Source organism: Vipera ursinii (assembly GCF_947247035.1).
Source record: "Vipera ursinii genome assembly, chromosome: 1".
NCBI lineage: Eukaryota > Metazoa > Chordata > Lepidosauria > Squamata > Viperidae > Vipera > Vipera ursinii.
This window is the reverse complement of record NC_139512.1, coordinates 270407956-270435485: the sequence shown is the minus strand read 5'-3', so window position 1 is coordinate 270435485 and position 27530 is coordinate 270407956. Positions and strand designations below refer to the sequence as shown.

The 27530-nt window shown below is 38.0% G+C and overlaps 1 protein-coding gene across 3 annotated transcripts in view; it reads right to left on the bottom strand.

The window, feature by feature from the left end:
* The window catches only part of UTRN (utrophin), a 386201-nt gene that overhangs the window by 271841 nt on the left and 86830 nt on the right, over positions 1-27530 (bottom strand). For 2 of the 3 annotated variants that reach the window (XM_083373856.1, XM_083373858.1), the window contains 12 exons: positions 24691-24798; positions 23835-24014; positions 23488-23657; positions 22415-22538; positions 20664-20751; positions 18823-19061; positions 17869-18049; positions 15269-15414; positions 10255-10467; positions 4449-4562; positions 1802-1948; positions 190-360 (listed from right to left, as the gene is read on the bottom strand). In XM_083373856.1, the coding sequence (XP_083229982.1) occupies positions 190-360; positions 1802-1948; positions 4449-4562; positions 10255-10467; positions 15269-15414; positions 17869-18049; positions 18823-19061; positions 20664-20751; positions 22415-22538; positions 23488-23657; positions 23835-24014; positions 24691-24798 (1881 nt within the window). The remainder of the gene's footprint in view (positions 1-189; positions 361-1801; positions 1949-4448; positions 4563-10254; positions 10468-15268; positions 15415-17868; positions 18050-18822; positions 19062-20663; positions 20752-22414; positions 22539-23487; positions 23658-23834; positions 24015-24690; positions 24799-27530) is intronic. The other variant, XM_083373857.1, reaches the window with a different exon arrangement.

Here is a 27530-nt window from a genome sequence, read left to right as displayed (position 1 = left end):
GTAGTAGTAGTAGTAGTAGTAGTAGTAGTAATAATAATAATAATAATAATAATAATAATAATAATAATAATAATAATAACAACAACAACAACAACAACAACAACAACTACTACTACTACTACTATTACTATTACACACCCATGTTTAGTCACTATATCATTTTTAAAATGCTTTTCAAGTATTCCTGACCTTCATTTCTTCCACTGCATTGTCTAGCTCATCTGGATTCTTATATTCAAAATCCTTCTCCAAATATTCCTCTTCAGCCTGAGCCATCCATTCTTGCATTTCCGCCACATCCTTTTTGAGATTGACAGCTTTTTCTTGATTTTCTGATAATTGATTTTTATGGCTAATGATCTAGCAATTCAAACAAAGCAACATAAGGTGGACAGCATTATTTAAACTCGTATTATTTAAAGAGTGCTGTACAACTGATGAAAGAAAAACATGTGATCAACAGAATGGTGAAAGTTATTTTGAGATAGTAACGTTCAGCACTTTTTTCAACAGGAAATCTAGGAAATAATATTCTATAGATACAAGAACTGGCAAATGTAACTAATACAGTTCTGCTTAATTTTTAATTATTTACATTAACAATGAAGTAACCTGTGATAATAGTGATGTGGTGGTGGTGATCATAGTTATCATGAGGGTTAATAAAATATGTTAGCAGCAGTGAACTAGCAACAGATTCTTGTTGCAAGTATTTAGATTTCTACCATTTCATACAAGACTAACCCATTACTAACAAACACTCTCAGTTCCGCTTAATGAACTGTGTTTTAAAATATTTTCTTCCTACTGAGTATGTTCACAAGTCCGGTTCAGAATATAGACTGACACCCAGGGGTGTCCAACTGCCGGCCCGCAGGCCGGACGCATCATGAGGAAACCACGCCCACCCCATTGCCAGCAATGGGGGGAAAGGTTCGATACATCGCGAGATGTCACGAGTTTGACATGTCTGGACTAACCTGAAAGAATGTTTTTTATGTTTTCTAAAGAGCATGAGGGATGCAAGGAAACAGATTTATAGTGTGGGTAAAATCTTACCATTTAGATGATAGGGAAATATTGAAAATTTCCTATCAGTATAAATAGCAACAACAATTGCCCTAGTAGTTAAACAAAATGGCTCACTTGATATATTTTCTGATGAGAATTTTAGACAGATAACAGCATCATCTATCTGGAAAGATGACTTAAAAAATAAAATTTGAACTGAAAACATCCCAGAGCCTAGTTTACACTATAACAAATCTTATAGCCTTCTAGCTGAATTACTGCATAACTGCCAACCAACAATAAAGAATATTGGGAATTGAAATTCATCTCATGTTTACTGCATTAAATTATAGCACTGTATATTAGTTCTATAGTTTTAAAATTAAATTGGTTTATTATAAAATTGATGGTTTCTCATAGAGCAGGGGTAGGCAACCTTGGCTCTTTTATAATTCGTGGACTTCAACTCCCAGAATTCCTGAGCCAGCCATGCTGAGGGAAAAGGGAGAGGTTTCCAAGCTGAGCCATTCTGGCTCAGGAATTCTGGGAGTTGAAGTCCACGAGTCAGAAAAGAGCCAAGGTTGCCTACCCCTGTCATAGAGGAACATAAATGCAATTATTTAGTTTGCATTTCCATTTAGGCACTTGTAAATATGAAAGTAGGATTTTATATGCTGAAAATAAAACATTACGTTTGATATTATGATTGGTTGCAATGCATGTAACAATGCTACTACTTGAGCACAATGACAGATATGAAAATGCAAGAGTAATAGTATCAAGAACTAACCTGCTTGCTTAGTTTGTCCCACTGAGATTGGATGTCTGTCAGTTTGGATTTCACCCAAGCATTAGCAGGCTGGCTTCTTAAAGAAGAATCTATTTCCTTCATCTCTTTTAGAGACAACTCAATCTTTTCCATTTCAATAATAAACAGCTGTTCATAATGAGAAAACATATTTTAATATCTATTTCCAAAGATACAACTTGAGATGTTGCTAATTTCTGAGACACTTTTATAGATTTCAAAGACTTATTATGTTTGAAAAAAATAATTAGCAAAATAAGTTAATACATGGACATAGACATAGAGGAAAGAGAGGGGGGGTGTCATTTCAATATCTCATATTAACCAGGGGTCAACAACTCCTTAACCACACTTTATACTGTAATATTGAATCACCAAAATTTGGTGGCAAAATGAACATTTATTAATGATATGATTTTTATCCTTGGAAGGTGATTTAAGGGATAAATGGTTACTTAACCCTTGGTCTGATAAAAAAAACTTTTCTGGATACACATAGCATGCTTAGTGATTTAAAAATGTCAGTGTTCATACAGCACACGTAGCAGAACTAAATAAAAACTGCATAACTACGTTAACCAAGTTAATGGCTGCAATCCAGAGAGCAGTCCTTCAGATATCCAAGGGCATTTACCCAAATAAAGGAAACTTTGTTCTTTTTTTAATATTTGTTTATTTATGTCAATAGCCCCTATCACCTAACACCAAAGCTGAATAATAAGAAAGGTGTCTATGAAATACAAGAAAGTAGGTAAAATAAGCAATGGATTTATGTATCTCCCTGTGAACACACAGCTTCAATACTGATCAAACCCATAAAAGATTCATGATATTCTTGATGACTGACACAGCTAGAAAATGAATACATCTAATTCACACTAACACTGATACCAACACAACTATGCTACAGTTACGATCTGCCTAAATCTGCTATGATCTGCTACAGTTATGATTTGGTTCCAAACATCCTATGATACTAGTTTCAGCTGATTATAAAACATCTGTCTTTGATAGAACAAGCATTAGATATGAGAGTATCTATAAATTTGCAAATAAATTTGATGGCCTAACTGACAAATTTAAAAAGAAATAAACTTTTATTTATTTATTTATTTTATTTATTTTATTACATTTATATACCGCCCTTTCCCTGAGGACTCAGGGCGGTTTACAGGGAGTTAAAAACCAGCGGTACAAAAGTTAAAACCAATTTAAAAAAGATTAAACTAACCCTGTGCAATTAAAACCCCGATTAAAATAAATTACTCCTCAGCCTGGGCCAGAGAGCTCGAAGAGCCAGGTCTTCAGGCCCCGGCGGAATGACCGGAGGCCGGGGGCAGTCCTCAGCTCCACTGGCAGCTGGTTCCAGAGGGCAGGCGCCCCCACTGAGAAGGCCCTGTCCCTGGGTATCACCCGCCGGCAATCTCTTACCAGTGGGACCCTGAGCAGACCCTCCCTGTGGGAGCGCACTGGGCGAAGGACATTTGATGCCAGCAGCAGGTGTTCCCTCAAATACCCCGGACCCAAGCCATGTAGGGCTTTATAGGTGATAACCAGCACCTTGAATTATGACATACAAGGTGAAGACAAGAACTACACTGATTCAGTTCTGTTTTGGAAATGATGGAAGACTCCAGCAGCTAAAAAAAAAAATATGGATGAGAATGGATGCCACTATTAGCTATTCATTTTTCTCTTTCCGTGAGCCCCATACCGGAGACTCATGAACTAAAACCATGCATTAGGAAAACAGAAGAACTCTATTTACTGCCCAGAGAAAGCAGTGCTTTTTTTGTAAAAGAAAAAGGTGCCGGGCCAAAAAAGGTGCCGGAACTCCATTCTGAGCATTCTATGACAAAAAAAAGCCCTGAGAGAAAGTATACCATCACATAAGGGGAATCTGCCATTATGCATAGTGGTGCCCTGCTAAAAAGTCTTGCTTCTGAAACATCAGTAAAATTTCAAAATTAACCCAAACGGGGACATTTTTTCAGCACATTCTCTACCCATATCTGATTTGGCTTGTAAAAAAAGATGATCCAAGCCTCCAAGGGTTCAAAGGCTGGTACAACTGAAATTAAGCAAGCCCAGATCTGTCAAGCCACTCATCAGACCTACATCATTATTGCTACCTTGCAAGTGGAGACTAGGACCAAAAAGAGCTAATAGCTCTAATAAACTGCTTTTAATTAAAGGAGGAGGAGAGGGATTTCCTTAGGGAAATTTCCCTCTAAGAACAAAAGAAAAAGGATGGTAACTAGATGTGCCAAAGAGAGTGAGCATAAAAATACAAAATGCTAAAAAGTCTATATTCTTTTTCTAAACATTTATCATAACAATTAAGATGTTTATGGGTAGCATCTGTGAATCAGCACACAAGATCCTTTGTGTGCTAAGAACCAGGCTACAGATAGCTTAATGGATTCCACCTATGACATACATAAAAAGAGACTTCCTTCTTCCATCTTGCAATTTGCATTATTACTCTGCATTCACAAATTTGAAAATATAGCAGTAATAGCTCCTTGATTACAGAAGCTTCATGCAGTGTTCTTCACAATGTTTAGACACAGCCAAGGAATAAACAAAATGTGAACATACAATAGTATAATAAATCAATAAATCTTACCATGCATTGATCAAGCTGTCCCTGAAGACATTCAGATTCTGTTTGCTTCATTTGGTCTTTCATTAGGAAGTTTTTCACAGAATCCAGCCACCTCTGAACTACTTTTGAATCAGCCTGAATATAATATAGGAAAGTTAATGTTCTATAATGTGATGTATTACTGTATTATACTGTATAATGTATTACTCAAGGGCCAAATACTTGATTGTCTACATTTTAAAAATGCAAATATCTGCTCATAACATTTTACTAGGTTCATGTAAATATTTGTTAACCAAAAAATCCAACTAGACAAACATCTTTTTAAATGACAGTCAACATAGAATAGTAACTACATTAAACAAGGAAAAAAAAGAGTTTATGAGTTGCCTGAATAGTAGACTTACAACCCTTTAGACTCCTATCTCGGAATTGAGCAAGGACCAGAGTCATATTTCACTAAAATAGAAAAACATGTGACCAAAAATACAATTTTTATTACATTTATGTAGGATTATTTATTTATGTGATTTACATGGCTGTCAATCTCACAAATGCAACTCTGGGCAGCTAACAATAGGTTAAAAGCCAAGAACAACAGCAGCCCAAAATGATTAAAAGCAACTGTAATAAAAATCAAATGCAATGTGCCTAAGATTAAAAAAAATCCTTTCTGTTGCAAATCAAACAGTAGACAAGCAAAGCACAGCCAAGCTAACTAGCTTCGCCTAACCATCTGGCCCCAGTGCTTTAGGGAAAAGCCAAGACTTTGAAACCTTATGGTCACGGCCATCCAGATCTCATGGAACTCAACAGGCTCCGTGTGAGAGAAGGCACATCTCTTATATCTCACATTCATAGAAGTAACTGGAAAATGTTCACTCTGTTAGATCTGATGGGTGAAAATAAATGGAGACAAGCAATCCAGCATATAACCTGGCTCTGTCAAATGTAGCTTTACAGTTCCTGTCTTGCTTTAGAAAGGACGTTAGGTATACCTTCCTTTTGTAATTTATATTACTTCACTAAACATCTGGACATTTTTTCCTCCACAATTTTGTTTAGTCATTGTCTTGAATGCTTAAATGCAGCGGTCCCCGATCTTTTCGGTTCTATGGACCAGCGGCAGAGGAGGGGATGATTTCACGCGCACACTCGCTTGCACAAATGGAGCTTCATGAGCTCATCTGCTGCTTGCGTGGCCCAGTTCCCAAAGGGCCATGGACCAGTACCAGTCCGCAGGCTGGGGTACCCGTCTTAAAGAACCTGCTAGTAACCTAGTGAGCATTGGGTGACAGAACCCTGAGCTCACAATTCCAAAAACTTTCTCCAGTTTATCAGGACGACTAACAGATTCATCCAACCCCACTGACCTGCACAAAGTCAAATCCCAATAAAATCCAAGGGACTTTATTTGACAGATGCCTGGAATAATGCTCACAATACCTTGCAATGTTCTTCTGCACCATCCTTAACAGGAGGGACCAGATCCCTTTACACATGACTGCCAACTAGTTGTCCATAAATGTAATAAAGAGGAAGAATTACTGTGTTTTGCTGCTCTTATTGTCACGATGTAAACCGTAAGAAAGGCTGTCACTCACACTTTAACAGTTTTACTTCAGGAGGATTATGGGTGTTTCTTATGTCACTTCATCTCCTGGAGTTCCTCTGAAAACCAGTACAGGTTCCAGGATACAAGGACATAGAGGGTCCATGCAGGTACAGCTCTGTCTAGGGCTATTGTTACTCTCTCATTCCAAATAACAACTAAGTCCTCAGCCATGCCCCAGAACCATACATTTTAGATTCAGCAACATTCACATTTAGAATTAAATTATGAGCTGTTTTAGCCTTATTGTAGGATCCCACTATTTTAGAATACTGCAGCCAATTTTGGTCACCATATCACAAAAAAGATGTTGAGAGCTTGCAAAAAATTCAAAGAGCAACTAAGATGATCAAAGGCCTGGAGACCAAAACATATGAAGAACGGCTCCGGAACTTGGGTTTGACTAGTCTAAAGAAAAGAAGAAATAGGGGACACACGATAGGAGTGTTTCAGTATCTGAGAGGCTGCCATAAAGAAGAGGGGGCCAGGTTGTTCACCAAAGAACCAGAGGGAAGGACGAGAAACAATGGTTGGAAACTGATCAAAGAGAGAAGCAACCAGGAATTAAGGAGAAACTTCCAGACAGTAAGGACAATCAACCAGTGGAACAGCTTACTCTCAGAAATCGTGGGCGCTCCATTACTGGAAATTTTTAAGAAGAGACTGGACAGTCATTTGTCTGAGATGGTATAGGTTTTCCTGCTTGAGCAGGGGGCTGGACTAGAAGACCTCTAAGGTCGATTCCAGTGTTGTGATTCAGGGTCAGCCTGTGGGTTCGGCAGTTGGGTCAGACGACTCAGAGGAGAAGGGGGGTGTTGAAGACCTTGCTGAGGGGGTTGAAGATCTTGCTGATGATAGCCCTCAGGCAGGCCCCTCCCACTTGGTCACCATGGAGACCCAGCTGTGTGAGCCTGACAGTGTGGATGAAGATGACCCACAGCTGGCCCTGTTCAAGGACGCCCGACGCAGGAGGCAGTCAATTAGGAGTAAACAGAGGAAGGCAATGGGGCTTCTCGGAAGGAGGCAGAGAGAAGCCACGCCCTGAACTCTATATAAGGGGAATGTCTGGGAGGGCTGGTTTGCTGAAGGCAACCGCTCGGATAGTGTTTCAAAGCTCCTGTATCTTGGTTCGTGTCTTGTTTGTTTTTGTAGTAATAAATTTGGCAGGCGTATTCCAGCCTCTTGCCATTTGTAAAAGGGTTGCCTTTTCTGCAGGGCCGGTAGCAGGCTGGTACAGAACATCCAATTCTATTCTATTCTATTCTATTCTATTCTATTCTATTCTATTCTATTCTATTCTATTCTATTCTATTCTATTCTATTCTATTCTATTCTATAAATGCTACTGACAGAATTTAAGTGTATTTTTCATATTTGTCAATGATTACATGATCATATTGACATGTTCTGCCTCATTTGTCCAGTTCTTATATTCTTAGCTCTACCTCCAATTTTTATTCATTTATGAAGTGTGTCCAAAACTGATGGAACATACTATAGTCCCAAAGATATTTGCTCTACTTTTAGAATGGAGGCCTTTATATACTGACTAATAGTTATATGGTATTAAAAGAATCATTTTAAGGTTAAATACTCCTTATGGACCACTAGCTCTGGACTCTTCAAATCAATCACTTTTTTTTCCCCATTTGACTCAAACTAGATTGCATTTAAAGACACCTACATTTTTTCCTGTTCTTGAACACCCACACTTGGATTTATCCATCCCTTCTAAACATTGTCAGAATGTTATTCTACCATTTGCTTCTAGGACTGTAATTCATCTCACTAATAGCTAATATTTTGCCTTTCATCTGTTTCTCCTATTAGTTTCCATTTTCCCTTTCCATGTATTGTCTTCGCCAAAAATATGTTTTTTTTTCTGATTCTCAAACTCAAAGGTGTTTATTCTTTTTCTCTCTGGCCACTATTTCCTTTGATGTTTCAGAACTTCCATATCCACTAATATCTTCATCTCATCAAGCTGATGAGAGACAAATTCTTGGTTTTATATGATTATATGAGATTATATGATCTCACAAATAGCCCATTGACTTCATTTCAAATAATAGCTTTGTGTGCCCTTTGAGCTCCTTCACAGATATTCTTCAAAAATAAAAATGTGCACCCAAACTAGTTCTTTCTTAGGAAATATATCCAGAGGTCAAATGATTAATGTTATACCATTATCAAGAGTGCTGAATGCAGCAGTACTGTATGAATCTAGAAGCCCTGGACCTCTGGAACTATTCTGTGATTGCACCAATGATATGCTTTCATAATTGCAAATGTGTCAACCCAGAAAGGTGTTGGACTATTATTTTAGCCTATTATCCATTCTGTTACTACACTGAGTGCGTGACCTCTGCTTTACAGAAACAGTTAATATTCATTGTCATTCCACAGCAGAGGGGGGGGAAAAACATATCATGCAGGAAATAAATGTTTTAAATATCAGCTAATAAATCAAACCCCATTTTTTCAACTAAACAGTAGTTGGAAACCAAGTATATACATACAATCACTGGAGACTTTTACAACATCAAGTTTAAAGTTTAAAATTTACATTTACAGGCACTAAACAACATAAAGTGTTGTACTGACATCCATCATTATGAAATGCTTTGAGAGGCTGATAAAGGACATTATTGTATATAGCCTCCCGCCAGCATTTGACCCAGTTCAGTTTGCTTACCGATCAAATCGCTCTACCGAAGATATTATTTCTTCTGTTTTCCATCTGAGCTGGGAGCACTTAGAGGAAAGAAATACTCATGTGCATTTTGTCAACCTTGCTGTTTGTTGACTTCAGTTCGGCATTTAATACAATCATTCCCCAGCATCTAGTAGACAAACTGGGCCTTTTCAGCTTAAGCACCCCTTTGTGCAACTGGATTCTTGATTTTCTTACTGACATTCCCCAGTATGTGCGAACTGGAACAAATATTTCCAACACCATTTTCTTGAGCACAGATTCTCCTCAGGGCTGTGTCCTAAATCTGCTGCTGTTGACCCATGACTGTTGTGCTAGGTTTGCCACCAACCATATTGTGAAATATGCAGACAATACAATAGTAGTGGGCCTCATTCAAGAGGGCTGTGAGGGTGCTTACCGCAAGGAGGTTAAAAGTTTAGTGAACTGGTGTAAGAAAAACAGCCTAGTTTTAAACATTGGAAAAAAACAAAGAGAACATTGTCGATTTCAGAAAAGGCAGGCACAGCCACATTCCTCTGTGTATTAATGATTCACCTGTGGAGCTGGTTACAAGAATCAAATTCCTGGGTGTGCAGTTAACGAGTAGGCTGGCTTGGTCACTCAACAGTGAGAAACTGGTGAAGCAGGCACAGCAGTGCCTGCATTTTCTACATTGCATAAGAAAAGTACATCTTTCTTCCCCTATCCTTACCACTTTCTACAGAGGGAGGATTGAGAGCATCCTATCATACAGCATTACAGTCTGGTTTGGAAGCATCACTGCTTCAGACAGGAAGGCAGTGCAGAGAGTGGTGAGGATGGCAGAAAAGATTACTGGCAGTTCCCTCCCTTTCATCTAGGTCATAGCATATAAGCGTTTCTTGAGCAGAGTCCGCAAGATTGTCCGAGACACTACACATCCTCTTCACGACCTGTTTTCCTTGTTAACTTTTGGGAGGAGGTTTCGTGGTATCCGAAGCAGAACATCCAGATTCAGTCACAGTTTTGTTCCATACAATATTAACCTTGTGAACTCTCAAGCTTCCTCCTTCCCTTATGTATTCAAGATGGACAGTGATTAATATTTATATGTTAGTTATATGGAAAGGTGAAAGTTTATTCATAAGTTGTATACAGCATGTTTAAATGTGTGTTATGCATATGTACACTTTTGAGAGCAAGCAACTAAATTTCATTTTTATTGTGTGCCCACTGTAAAAAATGACAATAAAGGTATCTAACTAGATATAAAATCTTAAAGAAACTACCAAAATAATTTATTTCTGCTTATTTAGTTTTTAGATTGACTTCCACTGAACAAGGTATTATATTGCTATTTTTTCCATCCCACTGCAATCAGTTCTGCCTGCAGAATGATTGACTCACATAATTGACATACCATTTTGAATCAAATAAACAGGTATTGACATTATAACTTGCTGCAGAATATAAATTAATTTGAGAACGAGGAATATTATACTTACAAGAAAGTTATTTCAGCAAAATATATTTCTAGTTACCTCAAATATTCTCAATTTGGAAACAGTTTCTTCCAATAAGTGAACATCTTCAGAAATCTTTAGTTTTAATTTATCCCTATATCCTTGCAAACATTTCAATTCTTTCTTGTATAGTTTTGATTTTTCAGCAGAAATATGCTTCTCCAATACTTGTGTGTCTGCAACAAGTTTATCGACCGTGCCTTTTTGATTTTCTAGGGTTTCACAAATCATCTGCAGGGAATAAATATAAAAATATTAATTATATTTACATAAAATGGTGTTCCTTCATGCTTTATATCCTATAAAAAAATCTGATTTATTGGAGTAATGGAATTGACCTTTGTATCAAACTAGAACACCGTGCAGTGCCAAAGTGAAAATTATATTGTATAATTAAAAACTTTTTAAAATACTAAACTAATATTAAACTAATAAAAAACCCTGATTCTTGTATTGACATCTTGTGTTGGTTTTTAGGCAGCAGTTTATAATAAAAATGGTTGAATATATCATTCCATCCTTCTTCAACATTTGAAAATCTAAAATTAAATTCTACACACAACTCTAGACACTGTCATCAAAGGGACAATTAATTAACTGTAACTAAAATTCTAACCCAAGATGGAAAAGCCCAGATAAAATAAATCCTGACTTGCTAATAATGCATTTCAACATTCTCTTTAAAAGCTTTTCTTGAACTATTGTGCCGATTAAAGGACTCAACCACTTTTTCCAACACTGATACATTATCACAAAACGTTTTGGGTATTGTCACAGGATCACCCAACTCAGCATGTTTACCTGCTAGAAATGGGATAGCTTTGTGCTTTAAAATAATTTCAACTGATTTCTCTATGGAGATTCTCAGTCATTCAGGTAATAGGTGTCCCAAACTTGTTTTTTTTCCCCCAAAGGAAACTTGGATGAGAAGTCAAATGTCTTCAAGAAAAACAAAGTCCAGTTGCCTTTTGAAAAAAGCATCTTTGGTTCTATCATCATCATCATCATCATCATCATCATCATAAGGAGGAGGAGGAGGAGGAGGAGGAGGAGGAGGAGGAGGAGAAGAAGAAGAAGAAGAAGAAGAAGAAGAAGAAGAAGAAGAAGAAGAAGAAGAAGAAGAAGAAGAAGAAGAAGAAGAAGAAGAAGAAGAAGAAATACCTTGGATGTCATCTAGTCCAACCCCCTGCTCAGGCAGGAAACCCTATACCATTTCAGACAAATGGCTGTCCAGTCTCTTCTTAAAAACTTCCAGTGTTGGAGCATTCACCACTTCTGGAGGCAGGTTGTTCCACTAGTTAATAGTTCTAACTGTCAGGAAGTTTCTCCTTAGTTCTAGGTTGCTTCTCTCCTTGACTAGTTTCCATCCGTTGCTTCTTGTCCTGCTTTCAGGTGCTTTGGAGAATAGCTTGACTCCCTCTTCTTTGTGGCAGCCCCTGAGATATTGGAACACTGCTATCATGTCACCCCTCACCCTTCTCTTTGTTAAACTACACATACCCAATTCCAGCAACCGTTCCCTATATGTTTTAGCCTCCAGTCCCCTAATCATATTTGTTGCTCTTCTCTGTTCTCTTTCTAGAGTCTCGACATCTTTTTTACATCGTGGTGACCAAAACTGGATGCAGTATTCCAGGTGTGGCCTTACCAAAGCATTGTAAAGTGGTATTAGTACTTCACTTGATCTTGATTCTATCCCTCTCTTAATGCAGCCTAGCACTGTGTTGGCTTTTTTGGCAGCTGCAGCACACTGCTGGCTCATATTGAAGTGATTGTCTACTAGGACTCCGAGATCCCTCTCAGTTACTACTATTGAGCAAGGTACCACCTATACTATACCTGCGCATTTGATTTTTCCTGCCTAAATGTAGAACCTTACTTTTTTCACCATTGAATTTCATTTTGTTAGATAGCACCCAGTGTTCGAGTCTGTCCAGATCCTTCTGTATCTTAAGCCTATCTTCTGGAGTATTGGCTATTCCTGCCAGCTTGGTGTCATCTGCAAATTTGATGAGTTCCCCATCTATCCCCTCATCCAAATCGTTAATGAAGATATTGAAGAGCACTGGGCCCAGAACAGAGCCCTGGGACACCCCACTACACACTTCCTTCCATGTAGATGCGGTTCCATTGAGGACCACACGCTGAGTACGGCCTGTCAGCCAGCTACGAATCCATCTTGTGGTGATGCTATCTAACCCACATTTTTCTATCTTATCAAGTAGTAGGTTGTGATCTACTTTATCAAATGCCTTACTGAAGTCCAAGTAAATTATATCTACAGCATTCCTCTGGTCCACTAATTTTGTCACTTGGTCAAAGAATGTAATAAGATTTGTCTGGCATGATCTGTTTTTGACAAACCCATGTTGACTTTTAGTGATGACTTTGTTTGCATCAAGGTGTTCGCTGATTTGTTGTTTGATTATCTTTTCCAGAATCTTCCCAGGTATTGAGGTCAGTCTGATAGGTCTGTAGTTTCCTGGATCTATTTTTTTCCCTTTTTTGAAGATGGGAACTACATCAGCTCTCTTCCAGTCCTCTGGTAGTTCCCCAGTGCTCCAGGATCTATGTTTTTATATGATTTATATGAGAACCAATTTTATACCTTGCTTTGATCACAACAGAAATAGATTAGAATCATGTTGCTTAAATCTTCATTTTTGCTAGTCACTTGGAATCTGCCAAATGACTAGATGCACCATCACATAAATTAGCATTTGTGTATTTGTCTTGTTTTCTTAAATGGGTTGTGATCTGCTTAATCCTAGCTACTCCCATATTCCTTTCACTTGCAAATTGACAGCTTGGCAAGGAAATAACTATTCTGGCTACTTAAATTATTCAGCTAATACCGTATTTTCCGGCATATAAGATGACTTTTTAACCCATGAAAATCTTCTCAAAAGTCAGGGGTCGTCTTATACGCCGGATGCTGAAACTTTAGGGACAGGGCTGGCTGGAAAACCTGGAGCGGATCTCCCATTTAGTCTGCGCAGGGAAAGCGGGACCAATTGGAGAAGAAGCTGCAGTCTGTGGTTTTTTACAGGCTGGGGTCTGGGCGTCTTTCCTTCCAAAGTTGAAGAGCAGCTGTAGTCTATCCCAACTTGAAAGGCAGGTGGGGAATGCCGCAGCCAGAGCAGCTGCTTAGCTCTAAGGACACATTTGACTCAGGAACTGGGCGGGCTGGCTGGAAAACCTGGAGCGGATCTCCCATTTGGTCTTTTTTTTTAATCCCATTTATATCCCGCCCTTCTCCGAAGACTCAGGGCGGCTTACAATTTAAAGCACAAATCAATGTGCTTAGCAGTAGCCTTCATTCTATGTATATGCCTGCTTATTAGGGCTTTCACCACGCCCCCACAAGCAGCATTATTACAAAGTCAGCTTATTGCTCCCAACAATCTGAGTCCTCATTTTACCTACCTTGGAAGGATGGAAGGCTGAGTCAACCTTGAGCCTGGTTGGATGCGAACCTGCACTAATTGCAGGCAGCTGGTGTTACTTAAGGCTCTGCGCAGGGAAAGCTTTAGAGTTAATTAGGAAAAGTGAAAAAGTGAATTAGGAAAATAGGGAACGGTTGCTGGAATTGGGTATGTGTAGTTTAACGAAGAGAAGGGTGAGGGTTGACATGATAGCAGTGATCCAATATCTCAGGGGCTGCCACAAAGAAGAGGGAGCCAAGCTATTCTCCAAAGCACCTGAAAGCAGGACAAGAAGCAATGGATGGAAACTAGTCAAGGAGAGAAGCAACCTGGAACTAAGGAGAAACTTCCTGACAGTTAGAACAATTAACCAGTGGAACAACCTGCCTCCAGAAGTGGTGAATGCTCCAACACTGGAAGTTTTTAAGAAGAGACTGGATAGCCATTTGTCTGAAATGGTATAGGGTTTCCTGCCTTAGCAGGGGGTTGGACTAGATGACCTCCAAGGTCCCTTCCAACTTATTATTATTATTATTATTATTATTATTATTATTATTATTTATTAAGTTTAAACCACTTGCACTGTTTTATGTTTACATGTTTGATGACAAACAGCCTTATGTTTATAAGTGACAGTTTTCCTACTAAGTACCTGCATGTCATAAGCATTTGAATTAAAATTACCATATTAAAATCAAATCTGATGTTTTTTAATTTTTATTTGGTGTGCGTTGGAAGAGGGGTAGTCTTATACGGCGAGTATAGCCCAAACCCTATAATTTAACAGGAAATGTAGGGGGTCGTGTTATACGCCCAGTCGTCTTATACGCCGGAAAATACGGTACTTCCTAAACTGTTTCTATGAAAAAAGAAGTTTTTCCTCAATAAATATTTTGAATGCAGCCTTCATTTTAACTGCATTTCTGCATTCCATGTCTCTGTTAGTGGTCTGTCACTGAGCAGCAGTTTTCACACAAACCTTTTTAAAAAATACAGAAGACAATCAAACTTTCCACCCACATCCCAACATTAGTCACCAAAGTTAAAAACGTAATGTGATAAAGACATGAAACCAATCCTCCCACGCTCATCTGAACTTACAGTAGTGGCCAAAATTGTGGAAACCTTTTGGGAAAAGTGTATTCTTGAGGTTTGATGGCTAATAACACCACTTTTTTGGGGGAGTAGTACCATAAAATTATATAGCAATGGAAAGATAATTTAATCAGGAATGTAATGCAACAAAGTTTGTTCAATTCTCTGTACTGTATTCTATGAAAAGTTATAGCCAAATAACCAGGAAAAGGAAGCACAACTTGCTTAAGTTGGTATCAGGTAGCTTTCCTTCATCTGATTGTAGCCAATCAGCATGAGTATTTAGAAAGACAATCAGGTGTCATCTTGTTTTGGTGCAAAGAGTTGACTGGTTGCCCAGAAAGTTATGTAAAATAGTATTATTAAGTGAACAAGGCTACAGTTATAAAGAAATTAGAAGAAAAATTGGTGGAAACTTAACCAAAGGTGGAATTTCTACTGTACACTTTTCCCAAAAGGTTTCCACAATTTTGGCCACTATTGTAGAATTCAAGTGCCAAGAAGAAACATACCTTTGTTTGCTCCAAGGCTTTTTCAACCTGAGTCAAGTCATTCACTGAATTCATGATGGAGTGCACTTTGCTTTCCAGTTCATTCAACTCATCTTTAATTTTTTTCAAAGAATCTAGATAAGCCTTAGGGGGCTGACTTTCAAGTTCTGCATTTAAAGTAAGCATTTAAATTCAAGTTAACAACTTGCTTATAAAATCTGAACCAATTATATCAATGCAATATAAATGCAATATAGTCCTATAGAAATGTTGGTCCATAGTACATACAGAGCTTTTCAATTATTGATAATTACTAGGTGAAAACATTTTTTTTAAAAAGGGTCTTGTGATGAATGTATATAAACTGCTTCCTAAAACTCTTGCAAAGCCAGTGGAAGAACAGGACTCTGGTAACTGTTTGTTTACACTTATCATCTGCAGCCAACATTCCCCTCCCAACAAGAGCCAAGAGGAGCTCTGATCTGGAAGTAATCAGGTAGGAGAAAGCTGGTGCACAATGTAATATTGATTTTTCTTTATGATTCAAAACACAGGGTAGTTATATGACAGCCGGAATCACACTAGGGTTGGAATCTATCAACACAAAAGCTGCGTTAGAAGCCAAGGATTTTTGTCTGTGGACATAAATCTGACCAACTGAATCATTTATTCAAAAAATTCTCACCTGCACTGTGAATCCCTGCAGAAAAGTGTACACTAGATCTAAATTTTAAAGACCAATTACTTGGGACGGCTGATGTCAAATAATGATTGCAAGCATCTTGCCAATGGGTCTCTTCTATGCCTTTTCACAGCCTGAAATAGCTGTTCTATGCTGTGCTGGTGCTCTGTTTAATTCAGTTCTGAATATGGGCTAATATTGATAGGAATTGATTACGATCCAGAATGGCTTACACAACTGATTACTCCTTATTTCCTGGTGCTTTTTCGCAGCTAGCATTGAAAGAAACATCTGTAGTATTGGTTGTTTACATAAATGTTAATCAAGTCTCACAGCTATGTCTGCTTGATATGTTTGCTTTATCGATTGCAACTGAGCAAATTAGTGGCTGTATCCTGAGTAATGAATTCAGGTTCAGACTTTTCATAATTTTTTTTCCTCTTCACTTTTCCTTTAGAATTGTTGGGGAAAAAAGATGCTTCAATTATTTATCTACGCATGTCACAATTTGTACAGGGGAGTTATAAGACGTTTCCATGTAGTTTCTGACTGATTATATGGAAATTTGAAGTATTAGAATTATTAACATCTAATAATAATGTCTACCTTCTGCTACTTCTAAAAATCAATATCCAATTAGCAATTCAAATGCAACTGCTGCATTATTCTTTTTATTTTCTTTTTGTAAAAATTATCTCAATCCAGGGTTTTATTTTCCTAGAAGAATACATAGGAAATTGAACCCACTGAGGATTATCAGTTTCATTTTTATGTATTTGATATAAAACATTTAAAATATATTTTGAAGGTGAATTGATTTGCTTTTGTTGTTCTACAAACCTTAAACATGTTCATTCATCTAATATAATAACTTAATTAGGGGTGTATGTATTAGAGCTAGTTTGGTATAGTGACTAAGGTTAATATTAGCAACCTATAGTAAGGACAAAAAGGCAGCAAATCCACAAATTAAAATCAATACAATGGGCAGAATCAATGTTCTCTTCCAAAGCAGAAGACGATTCTGTGAGTGTAAACCTCTTTTCACAGGGAAAAAAAAGGCAACTGAATCTAACTGACTATTAAAAAAATCTATAGGGAATTGCAAGTATACTTAAGCTGCATGAAAGAAAAACCTGCCTCAACCTAAGGCAAAACTGAGCAGAAATAACTTCAAGTATGTTGACATTTGGTTTTTGCTAGAATGTTTTATTGACACTGACATTTTCTGTGTTTATTGCTGAATTTAAGTAATACATTTTATATGAGTGATTTTGTTTAGCTGCCCAAGGCAGACATTTAGTCTGGCAGGGTATACATTAAACCATCATAACAAATGATGCTACTTAAGACTTTCTATTCAAGGTCAACAAAAGTGAAGAGAGTTCTTGTGTTTTAGACATGCTGGATGCCTTGACAGATTGAACTCTGACAGTCTGACATAAGGGAAAGTGCTTAATAGAACACAGAACACAAAAGTAAACCTTGCCACTTTAGAATGTCATCTTTACTCCCATTCTAAGTCCTTCAAGCACACCAAAGGGGTGATCTGACCTTGGAATCAATACAACCAAAAGAAAAAAGAGAATTATATAGATAATGACAAGTACATGTTTTGACATTACCTAAGAAATTCCATACTCTTTCTTTTCACCAGCTTTTGGAATGATTTACTTAATAAATCCGTTCATTCCAGAAAAGCCCCAGTCTAGATGATGCTGGGAGAAGGGTGGCGAAGAGGACATTTCTGACATTACAAAAAGAAGGCCAAACTATTTATTCCCTTTTACGATTATGCTTGTGGTTATTTATATTGCGTCTGCCAAAATCTAGGATGAAAGCAGCCCCCGTTGTGAGGTTTTTGCTCCTAGCAAAAGCGGAAACTTAAAAGACGATACGAAGGAGAGGAAGGGGAGATTTTATAGAAATCAAAGCACACCTCTCTTCAGCTTCTGCAGAAGAAGTTCTAGTTCCTGCTGGGCAGAACTGAAGCGGCTGTTCAAAGAGCAAAAGCTGTCTTCAATAAAGTCGGGAGCAGCAGTATGAGATGTCAGCTCCTTGCACTTGATCTTCAGATGTTCCATTTGAGGAGTTAGACTTAAGAGGTTTTTGAGTTCCCTCTAAGAAAGACAGAGTGCCAACACTGGTTATTTTTAACGTAACGTTTTTAATGACTCCAAGAACCTCATTTATCTGGCAGTTTAAAAATATGATTATAATTACAATATAAAATAATAAAACAGCAACAACTGTTTAGGTAAAAACAGCAGTCATCATCACCATCACCATAATAATAATAATAATAATAATAATAATAATAATAATAATAATAATAATAATAATAATAATAATAATAATAATAATAATAATAATAATATAAGACCACAGCAAAACAACATTCATTAAGTCTGAAATAGATCCCTATAATGACTAGAGCAATACTATTGTCCATCTAAGTGCTAGGAAGACCATAATATAAATTCCAGATGAACCTCTCTAAGGAGAACATTCCACAGATGAAATACCACAATGGAAAAAGCTTTTCATCTTACAGCCATCTTGCCCCACCTGGTTGTATAGACCTTTTCAAGATCATGTTCAAGCCCAGGCACATAAATATGAGACAACGACTGTACTCTAGCACAGAGGTCCCCAACCTTTTGGGCACCAGGGACCGGTTACATGGAGAAAGGTTTTTCTGCGGACCGGAGGGGACGTGGTTTTGTGTGCTGCCTGCATCCCGTGGATGGAGCTTTGCTTGTTTGTCCGGACTGGTTGCTGGCATGCCGCGGCCCAGTACCAGTCCACAGACCAGGGATTGGGGACCCCTGCTCTAGCAGTATAGATCAAACATAAAGAATTGCATTTTGTGTACCAAGGTTGTCAAGCTTACCTGGCACAAATCCTGTAGCACTGCTAATGGTTGATGCTCATCTACTGCAGAATTGTCTTGCAGCCATCCTTCTTTTTCGCTCACAGACTTAGTAAGCTTATCCAACTCACTAAAGTAAATATTGATTTCATCCTGATATTGCACTTTTCTTGCTACTTCTTCCAAATAGCAAGTAGCCCCTTTCCATTCTTCCAAGAGCTTTTTAAGGGCGTTGCCTGTTTCTTCAGTAGGAAGCCCTTCTGAACAAAGAAAAGGAATCAATTGTACAAGTTGCAATGCACGCAAGATTTTATTTCAGCTATATTCCACATATAGATGTTAAATCAGGATTATGAGCCATATTTTGTGATGGATTGGTTCACTTATCATTCTAAGACACAATGGGCTAGTTCAGGGGTAGGCAACCTTGGCTCTTTTATGACTCGTGGACTTCAACTCCCAGAATTCCTGAGCCAGCTTCTGGGAGTTGAAGTCCACGAGTCATAAAAGAGCCAAGGTTGCCTACCCCTGGGCTAGTTCATAACAAACAAACCACATTATGGCTGAGCATCATGCAAGGGACACATTAAACAATATATTTTTATAAAGTATTTTTATATTTTGCAACTATCATTTGACACATGGCTTCATTTAACTAAACTCTCACTTTTTAATGAAAGGGACAAAAGCAGACAAAAACAGTCATAAATATACCTTTGCATTAAGAAATTACAAAGTCACAAATCTTTCCCTTATTAGGCATCTATTCTCTGCACTAATCTGTGTTCAGATGTTTTTGTTTTATCTTCTAACTGGTTTAATTAAAAACTATACAGAATAGCAATAGCACTTAGATTTATATACCACTTTATAATGCTTTACAGCCCTCTCTAAGTTGTTTACAGAGTTAGCACATTGCCCGCAACCATCTGAGTCCTCATTTAACCAACATCAGAAGGATGGAAGGCTAAATCAACCAGTCAGGATCGAACTCCTAGCAGTGGGAATGCAGAGTTAGCCTGCAATACTTCATTCTAACCACTGCGCCACCATGGCTCTTACGTATTAATAAAAGTTGTGTGGCTGCCTATATTTTGCTTGGCCATGACCATCAAAATATTCCAGCTCCATTTAAAAACTAAATCCTGTTTGCTCCTGTCACAGCATAGCTTCATTTGTGTCAATTACTTCACCCTGCTGTAGGGCTGGTTCCTTTCTATTTTATATACATACTGTCCTCAACAGCTTGAAAGAAGAGCACAGCTTGAGAATGAGGAACCTTAACTGAATTCCAGATGTTACTAAACTAAAACTCTCAAAGTTAAAGATACAAAACTTTAACAAATTTACACTCATTAAGTCCTGCCTTCTCAAAATTGACAGGATGATTTTCATTTCTGTCAATTAAAACAGAATGCAGGCTTTCATGTCTATTGTCAGTCCGATGATGATGAACTTTTGGATTAGTAAGCTATGATCTAATTATATGGTATCCTGACATTTTGCCAGCAATTGTGCCTGGCAACTTCAGAAGTGAAAGTGGTCTGCTCTGTAGCACACTTCTTGGCAAATCCAGTTAGAGATTAATTTTGTAACAAAACAAGAGCTCGGTCCTCTCCTGCTTGGTTTACCACAAAGCAGATCACTTTCGCCTCTGAAAAATCCACATCGGGACACCAGATAATTAGAACATAGCCTATAGCTGTGGAATCTCATCACCATTAAATTATAACTAGCATTGTTACAAATTTCTATTAACATACATGACGATGGATTCAAACTTTTTAAAAATTCCAAATATTAACAAGAGAAAATAATTGAAAAGATATCTGCTTCTCCCTTCCATTATATTGCAATATTACCTTTTCCCATTTGGTCCAGCAGATGTTCTCCAGCCTGATTCAATTCATTCAACATTTTCTCTTTTTCCACTCTTTCTTTTTTCATTGCCTGTCAATCAAAGCCATAAAACTTAAAAGTGAAAACCTAACATTTAAAAATTCCACTGAACAAAGTTGAGCCTTCTTCCACCTCTGCAATTAGCAACTAGCAATTCTAACTATTCAGTAGAATTACAGCACCAAATAATTAGACGAGGATGCACTTACTGAATATCAAAATGCTTTCCACCTAGGTCATATTTTCATGAAATCATCATACATCACAAGCCACAAAATAATTAAGTCTTCAAACGCTGTAACTTCTCCAGATATTACATCTTTTGGAACACCTTATCTCAATCTGAAACTCCACTGTCAGCCAATTAGCACTTATTAAATAATCTTTACTTAAAAGTAAACATTGTGTCGCCAGATTAGTCATTGATCTTTCCATCTCTCTAACGATACTGTGACACACCAATCAAATCAGGGTGACAGGAAACTTAAATGAGCCTCTGTAAAATAATGTGTCAGGATCCTTGTAAGCAGGCTATTCTGGTCCATGGAAAAGAATCCATTAAACTTAACAAGTGTCAGATGGTCTGAAAGTACCCTCTGAACACAGGTAGTCCTCGGCTTACGACCATAATTGAGCCCAGAATTTATGCTGCTAAGTGAGAAATTTGTAAAGTGAGTTTTGCCCCATTTTACAACCTTTCTTGCCGCGCTTGTTCAGTGAATCACTGCTTTTGTTAAATTTAGTAACACAATTGTTAAGTGAATCTGGCTTCCGCATTGACTTTGTTTCTCAGGTGGTCGCAAAGGGGGATCACATGACCCTTGGGACACTGCAACCGTCATAAATGTGAGGCAGTTGCCAAGCATCTGAATTTTGATCATGTGACCAGGGGGAATGCTGCAACGGTCAGTAAGTGTGAAGAATAATCACAAGTCACTTTTTTCAGTGCCGTTGTAACTAAATGAAGTGTTGTAACTTGAGGACCACCTGTATAAATAATTATTACAGCAGCAAGTAACTTGGTTCTTTTAATGGCCACATTCCAGATTGCAATTTTTCACAAAGCGTAACTACTATAAACAAAATTAAAGATTTTTCAGAAAATGGTTCAAGTGATGTTTCACAATTTGCATTTAGGATTAAAAACAAAGACAAAGCCGCTGCCCCCCATCCCCTCCCAATTATGGGTCATAAACAACTCTAGGCTATCTGACAATATTTCACATAGCATGTATTTACAGGGATCTCTGTGGTGACATTCTTAATTAAGCAATTTAAAATTAGCTTAAAACGGTTATTGTCAACATTTCCATTTTTCATGTTTTTCTCTCCACAGGGTGGACCGGAGGATTATTAGATGTCTCTATGAGCTGTAATCATGATTTCACTTCATTCTCTGTTTTATTGAGAGAATTTATGCAAGGTCCATATTTAAGAATAAGATTTTCTCTAAAAATGTTCTTCCTTCTCCAAAGTGAAAAGGGAATTTAATACAAGGGAGGAAAGTGGAAAGAAGCCAGAAATGCCTATTAAACCCCTGAGCATTGCCTGTCATTAGTAAAAGGGCATTACTTGTAGCCAGTGGAGAATAATAATGTTAGTCAAAAAGATATTTATAAATAGAACTCAATTTAAACTTTCCTATCCAAGTCTACTTCCAGCTGTTATCAAGACAATGTATTCACTGAAAATGCCTTCCCATTTTTCTCTTTACCTTCAGTTTTTCTTTCATGCCTGAAGTCTCTCTCATCTTCTTGTACTCTTTGATCTCCATGGCCTGAATGGCAGCTTTTGATTTTAAAATCCCGTTCAACAACTCCACAATTTCAACATCAAACCTAGTGTAAAAAAACAGAACAATGTTTGGAGTAATTTCTCCTCCCATTCAAAACTCAAAGATATTAAAACATTTTAATCATCTTTCCCCTCTGCAACCTTCCAGTTAAACCATTATCTTTTGTCTAAAATGTATTCTTCCATTTACTGAAGGACACAGGCTCACTAATACACAATGCTCCATAGTAACCTATCTCAGAAGCTTCAAGAAACCTTAGTGAAGTCTGGGAGGGAAAAATATTTTGCCTTGAAGAAAATAGTTAAGACTCTCACTATAATCTCCATTCTTCTATTCCTCACCCTAAAAGTAGCATCCTCAACTTGCTGCCTCCTTCAAATATACATGCCTGAGATTTCCATAATTTCCAAACATTATAATGGAAGGAAACTACATATTCAAACCCTACTCAAACAACCAAGAAAATGTAAGTGCAGAAATTATTGCAAGTTTATTTCCTGAAAAATGGCAGCAGGTATTGTACCAGCCTTCATCCCCATGTCCAAAGAAGGTGGCTATAGTTTGAAACTGGGGAGACTCACACCCAGAGAAGCAATGAGGTAAACAACATCCATTAAAGGCTTAAAACAGCTTGTCCAGTCCTTCTTCCCCACTATTAATTCTAAAGCAACTAACTGCTTTCATCTGTAACCAACACATGCATCTGGAAAATAACCTGAGCTAAATCTTGGTTTTCTTAACACCAATTAGTTGAATTAACTCAAGATAACTCACCACACTAAAACACAAGCCTAGTTAACACACACACAAAGAGCGGCTTCATATAACACACTAAACAAACAGAAGTGTATCCCACCCAGTGTGTGAACTCAATGAAGAAAGAAATGGAACCGCCTATAAGAGAAAGCTAGCACAGAAAATACTTTTTGTTTATAATGTTATCCTGTTTAGTGAGAAAGGAATGATGTTCCTAGATCGAGAAGTCATCTTACTTTTTTCTCATTTCAGTATCTAGGCCAGTTTGCTGCCTCCTTGGTAGAGGTGGAGGAGACTGTTCCATTTGGACATCCTGCACTGTTTTTTGTTTTTTGACCAGGATTGTTTCAGTGAGAATATTCTGAGAAATCTGGGGCATTCCAACTTTTACAACCGCCTCAGTAACCTAGAGGAACAATGGAGACAGGGGTCAATCCTGATCAAATGAAGCTGAACAAAAATTCAAAGAACGAATGACAACTTTAAATTGTTTAAATCACAAATGCAATTAATGGAAACCAAACATTCATATCCAAATGGAGCCCATTTGAAACACAAAGAGAAGGTGACATTTGGATGGTACCTGATTAGAGTGATCTTCAAGTTTCTGAACTAAGTTGTCCCATCTCTGCACTAGTTCTTCAAGATTACTGTCAATTTTTTTTAATGCCTTCTTGTTGTTTAGGAGCTGTGCCAAATCCTGGGTCATCTCATTCAACTGCTCTAACATCTGGCGCTTCTTTCCCATGTCTTCTTTCAGACTCTGACAGTGAAACAACAACAGCCATGTCATTTTCGAGAAATGCCTTTTGCTCAGATTTCCCACAGGAACAGTTAACTTTCTTAGAATATATGGAAATAAATTTATAACATTTGTACAGTTGTAAATTCCAACAGAATAGGAATTATGGACCGAGAAAGATGAGTTTCTAGAACATTCATAACCATTCCATTGGAGACTATTTATTTTGAATATTTGCTAGAACAGCCTGTTTTCCAATAGGCTGTACCACCTAATTCACCAACAACATGCTGAAAATATGGGAACTGAAGTCCAATACAGGTAATCCTCACTTTTCGACTGCAATGGGGAATGGCGACTCCATTGCTAAGCAATGCAATTGAAAAAAGTGAAACGTCATGGGACCATAATCAAATTTCAATGTCAGTTCTGGTTGTGATCATTAGGCAAATCACCCACAATTCCTAAGTATGACGTCACATGTCCATGACTTGTGATGTCCTGCCAGCTTCCCCAATGACTTTACTTGTCGGAAGCAGGGTGTGAAGGTTGCAAATAGTGATCTTGTGACAGCAGGATGCCTTAATTTTCTGTGTGTATGTGTGTATGTATGTATGTTATATTTGGTAGATAAATAAGGCTTATCTGTTTGTCTATTAATTTATTAGATATAGAGTACAAAGCAAGTAATACTTACTGCCAGCTTTCTAACATTTGCACCAAGCTCTGTTTGATCTTTGAAGTTGCATGTTTGTATTCTGCTTAAAGCTTCCTCTTTTTCAACCAACCAGGTTTTCAACATGCACTGGATGGAAAAAAGTACATCCACAAATATATTTACTCAATTCTCCTATATTTTATACAGCACCACCAACTGCATCATACAACATTCCAAAAGCATGACAAAAATCAGGCTGCCTTTTAAGTTACAATCACATAAAGTTATAGGTTGTTTTCCATTTTCAACACAGTAGGTGTCATGCTACATGCAGCAACCACAATTGAGTAGGAATGTCTGACAACTCAGTTGCTAGATATACAAGAGGTAATAATAGCATTAAACTTTGGTAAATCTTAATTTTCATGGACGAGATTGAGTAAATCATAATTTTCCCTTAGCTGCTTGGGAGACAAGCAGAACATAAATGTACATGGGAGGAAAAGGAGAACAGGAAAGACTATGAAAATAGAAACAAAACGGAGCAATCAGAAGTAAGAAGCAGATTGATTGTGACTCTCAAAACCACACCTTTCATTCTCGCTCCTATATAAGCAAATGTTTCTTTCCCCATACATCAGAAAATAATACACTGCTTTTTTGAACCAATTTATGGCAAGGATCTGCTTTTGATCCTGGTGCTGGTTGGCTCAGTCTTCCCAAACATTATTCTTAAAAATTATTAACTGTGGTATTAACCGTACAGTTATTTTTAAGTTAATTCAATTAGTTCTGTTTGATTCTCACATTATTTATAGCAGGAGAGAAAGGATATCCTATACTGTAGTAGCATTACTCACATCTACTATCAATGATAATGTCTAGGTAAAGGTAAAGGTTCCCCCGCACATGCGTGCTAGTCGTTTCCAACTCTAGGGGCCGGTGCTCATCTCCGTTTCAAAGCTGAGGAGCCAGCCCTTGTCCGAGGACATCTCTGTGGTCATGTGGCCAGCATGACTGGATGCCAAAGGCGCACTGAATGCTGTTACCTTCCCACCGCAGTGGTCCCTATTTTTCTACTTGCATTTTTACATGCTTTCGAACTGCTAGGTTGGGACGAGTAACAGGCACTCACTCTGTTACGCGGCACTCGGGATTCGACCCGCCAAACTGCCGACCATCTGATCGACAAAGCTCAGCATCCTAACCCACTGAGCCACCGCATCCCTAATGTCTAGGTACTTCCTGTTTAACTGAGTTCTTCTGAGGTCATCTTTTAGTACATAGATATGATTTATACACAGTGTATAGCTAAGCTGCTCCTTTTTTGTTTTGATAGTAAATAAAACAAGCAAAACTTTTAGACACTATAAATTTTATTCAATCATAAATACCATTATTTGATGCACTTTTTTGGGGGGGGAAACCCTACATTTTTATCCATTCGGGCTCAAACATCTCCCATGATGAATGTTCAGTTCTCATGTTTGGACTAGAAACAAGGAAACCTAAATTAAACCCACTTTCAGCAATGGAAGTGCACTTAGTGATTTTGGACCAGCCTCATTCCAAGGACTACATATGGTAGTAGTTAAAATGGGAGAAAACCTGAGAAGAATGGATATGTACAGCTCCTGGAGGAAAGGTAGGATAGAAATCTAATAAATGAGTAAATGAGTAAAGCCACTAATAATAAAATGGCCAGGTTTTGAAAACATTTTGATGGGAAAATACATCATTTATTAAAACATTCTTACATTTCCTGACAGAAGAATTAACCAGTGGAACAACCTGCCTCCAGAAGTTGTGAATGTTCTAACACTGGAAGTTTTTAAGAAGAGACTGGACAACCATTTGTCTGAAATGGTATAGGGCAGACATGTCAAACACAAGGCCCGGGGGCCGGATCCGGCCCGCAAAGTGGTTTCATGCGGCCCGCGAAGCCATCCTGGAAACAGTGAGGGAACAGCCCCCACTGCCTTGGCCCTGGCCCAGAGACCCTCCTTCTGCCAGAGACCCCCAGATCTGTCCCACTCCTGCCCAGGCCCCCATAGGCACCCTTGATGCCAACGATGTAGAGCTGGCCATGCCCACCCAGTAGGCCATACGCACTCTAGCCACGCCCACCCAGTAGGCCACGCCCACCCTGGCCACACCCACCTGCCCCCCTCTTAGGACTCTCTCAATGCTGATGTGGCCCTCAATGAAATTGAGTTTGACACCCCTGGTATAGGGTTTCCTGCCTGAGTAAAGGGTTGGACTAGAAAAACTCAAAGGTCCTTTCCAAGTCTATTATTGTTATTGTTATATGCAAATGTTTTTTTTTTAAAAAAAAAAAACAGGCAGAACTGTTTAACCCCCAATTGTTCTAATGAGTCTTAACAATGCCATTTTTTTTTAAAAAAAATGTCAAACACGACTTAGGACCTCAAAACCAATTAAGCTTTGTAGAAAACAAAAATAGGCCTCCTATCACCTTGAACTAAAAGATGCCTTTGGGCTGGTTCAGATGAAAAGTACAATTTAATTTTACACCTGAATAATGGCATGGCTTCAGGAAATAAATGAAAATAAAATTAAAATTGTGAAAGGAAATCAATTCCCTTTTCAGATTTTTGTAATGTAGAGTATCTATATACTACTAAAATTCTCAGGTCTATAACCTTTAACTGGGCAAAACAATGCATCAGAGGGCAAAACTTTTCAATCCAGATACCTCTAATGGGCTAACCTATAGAATGCCTGGACCTTGGAATGAAATTTGGGAAAACTGTTGAGTGCTTCAGCATGGCCAGGCTGCTTCGGCTTCAGTGCCACCGCCACACTGCTGCAGTCATGTGATCCTCATTTTTAACAATTGGACAACCATTTGCCTGAAA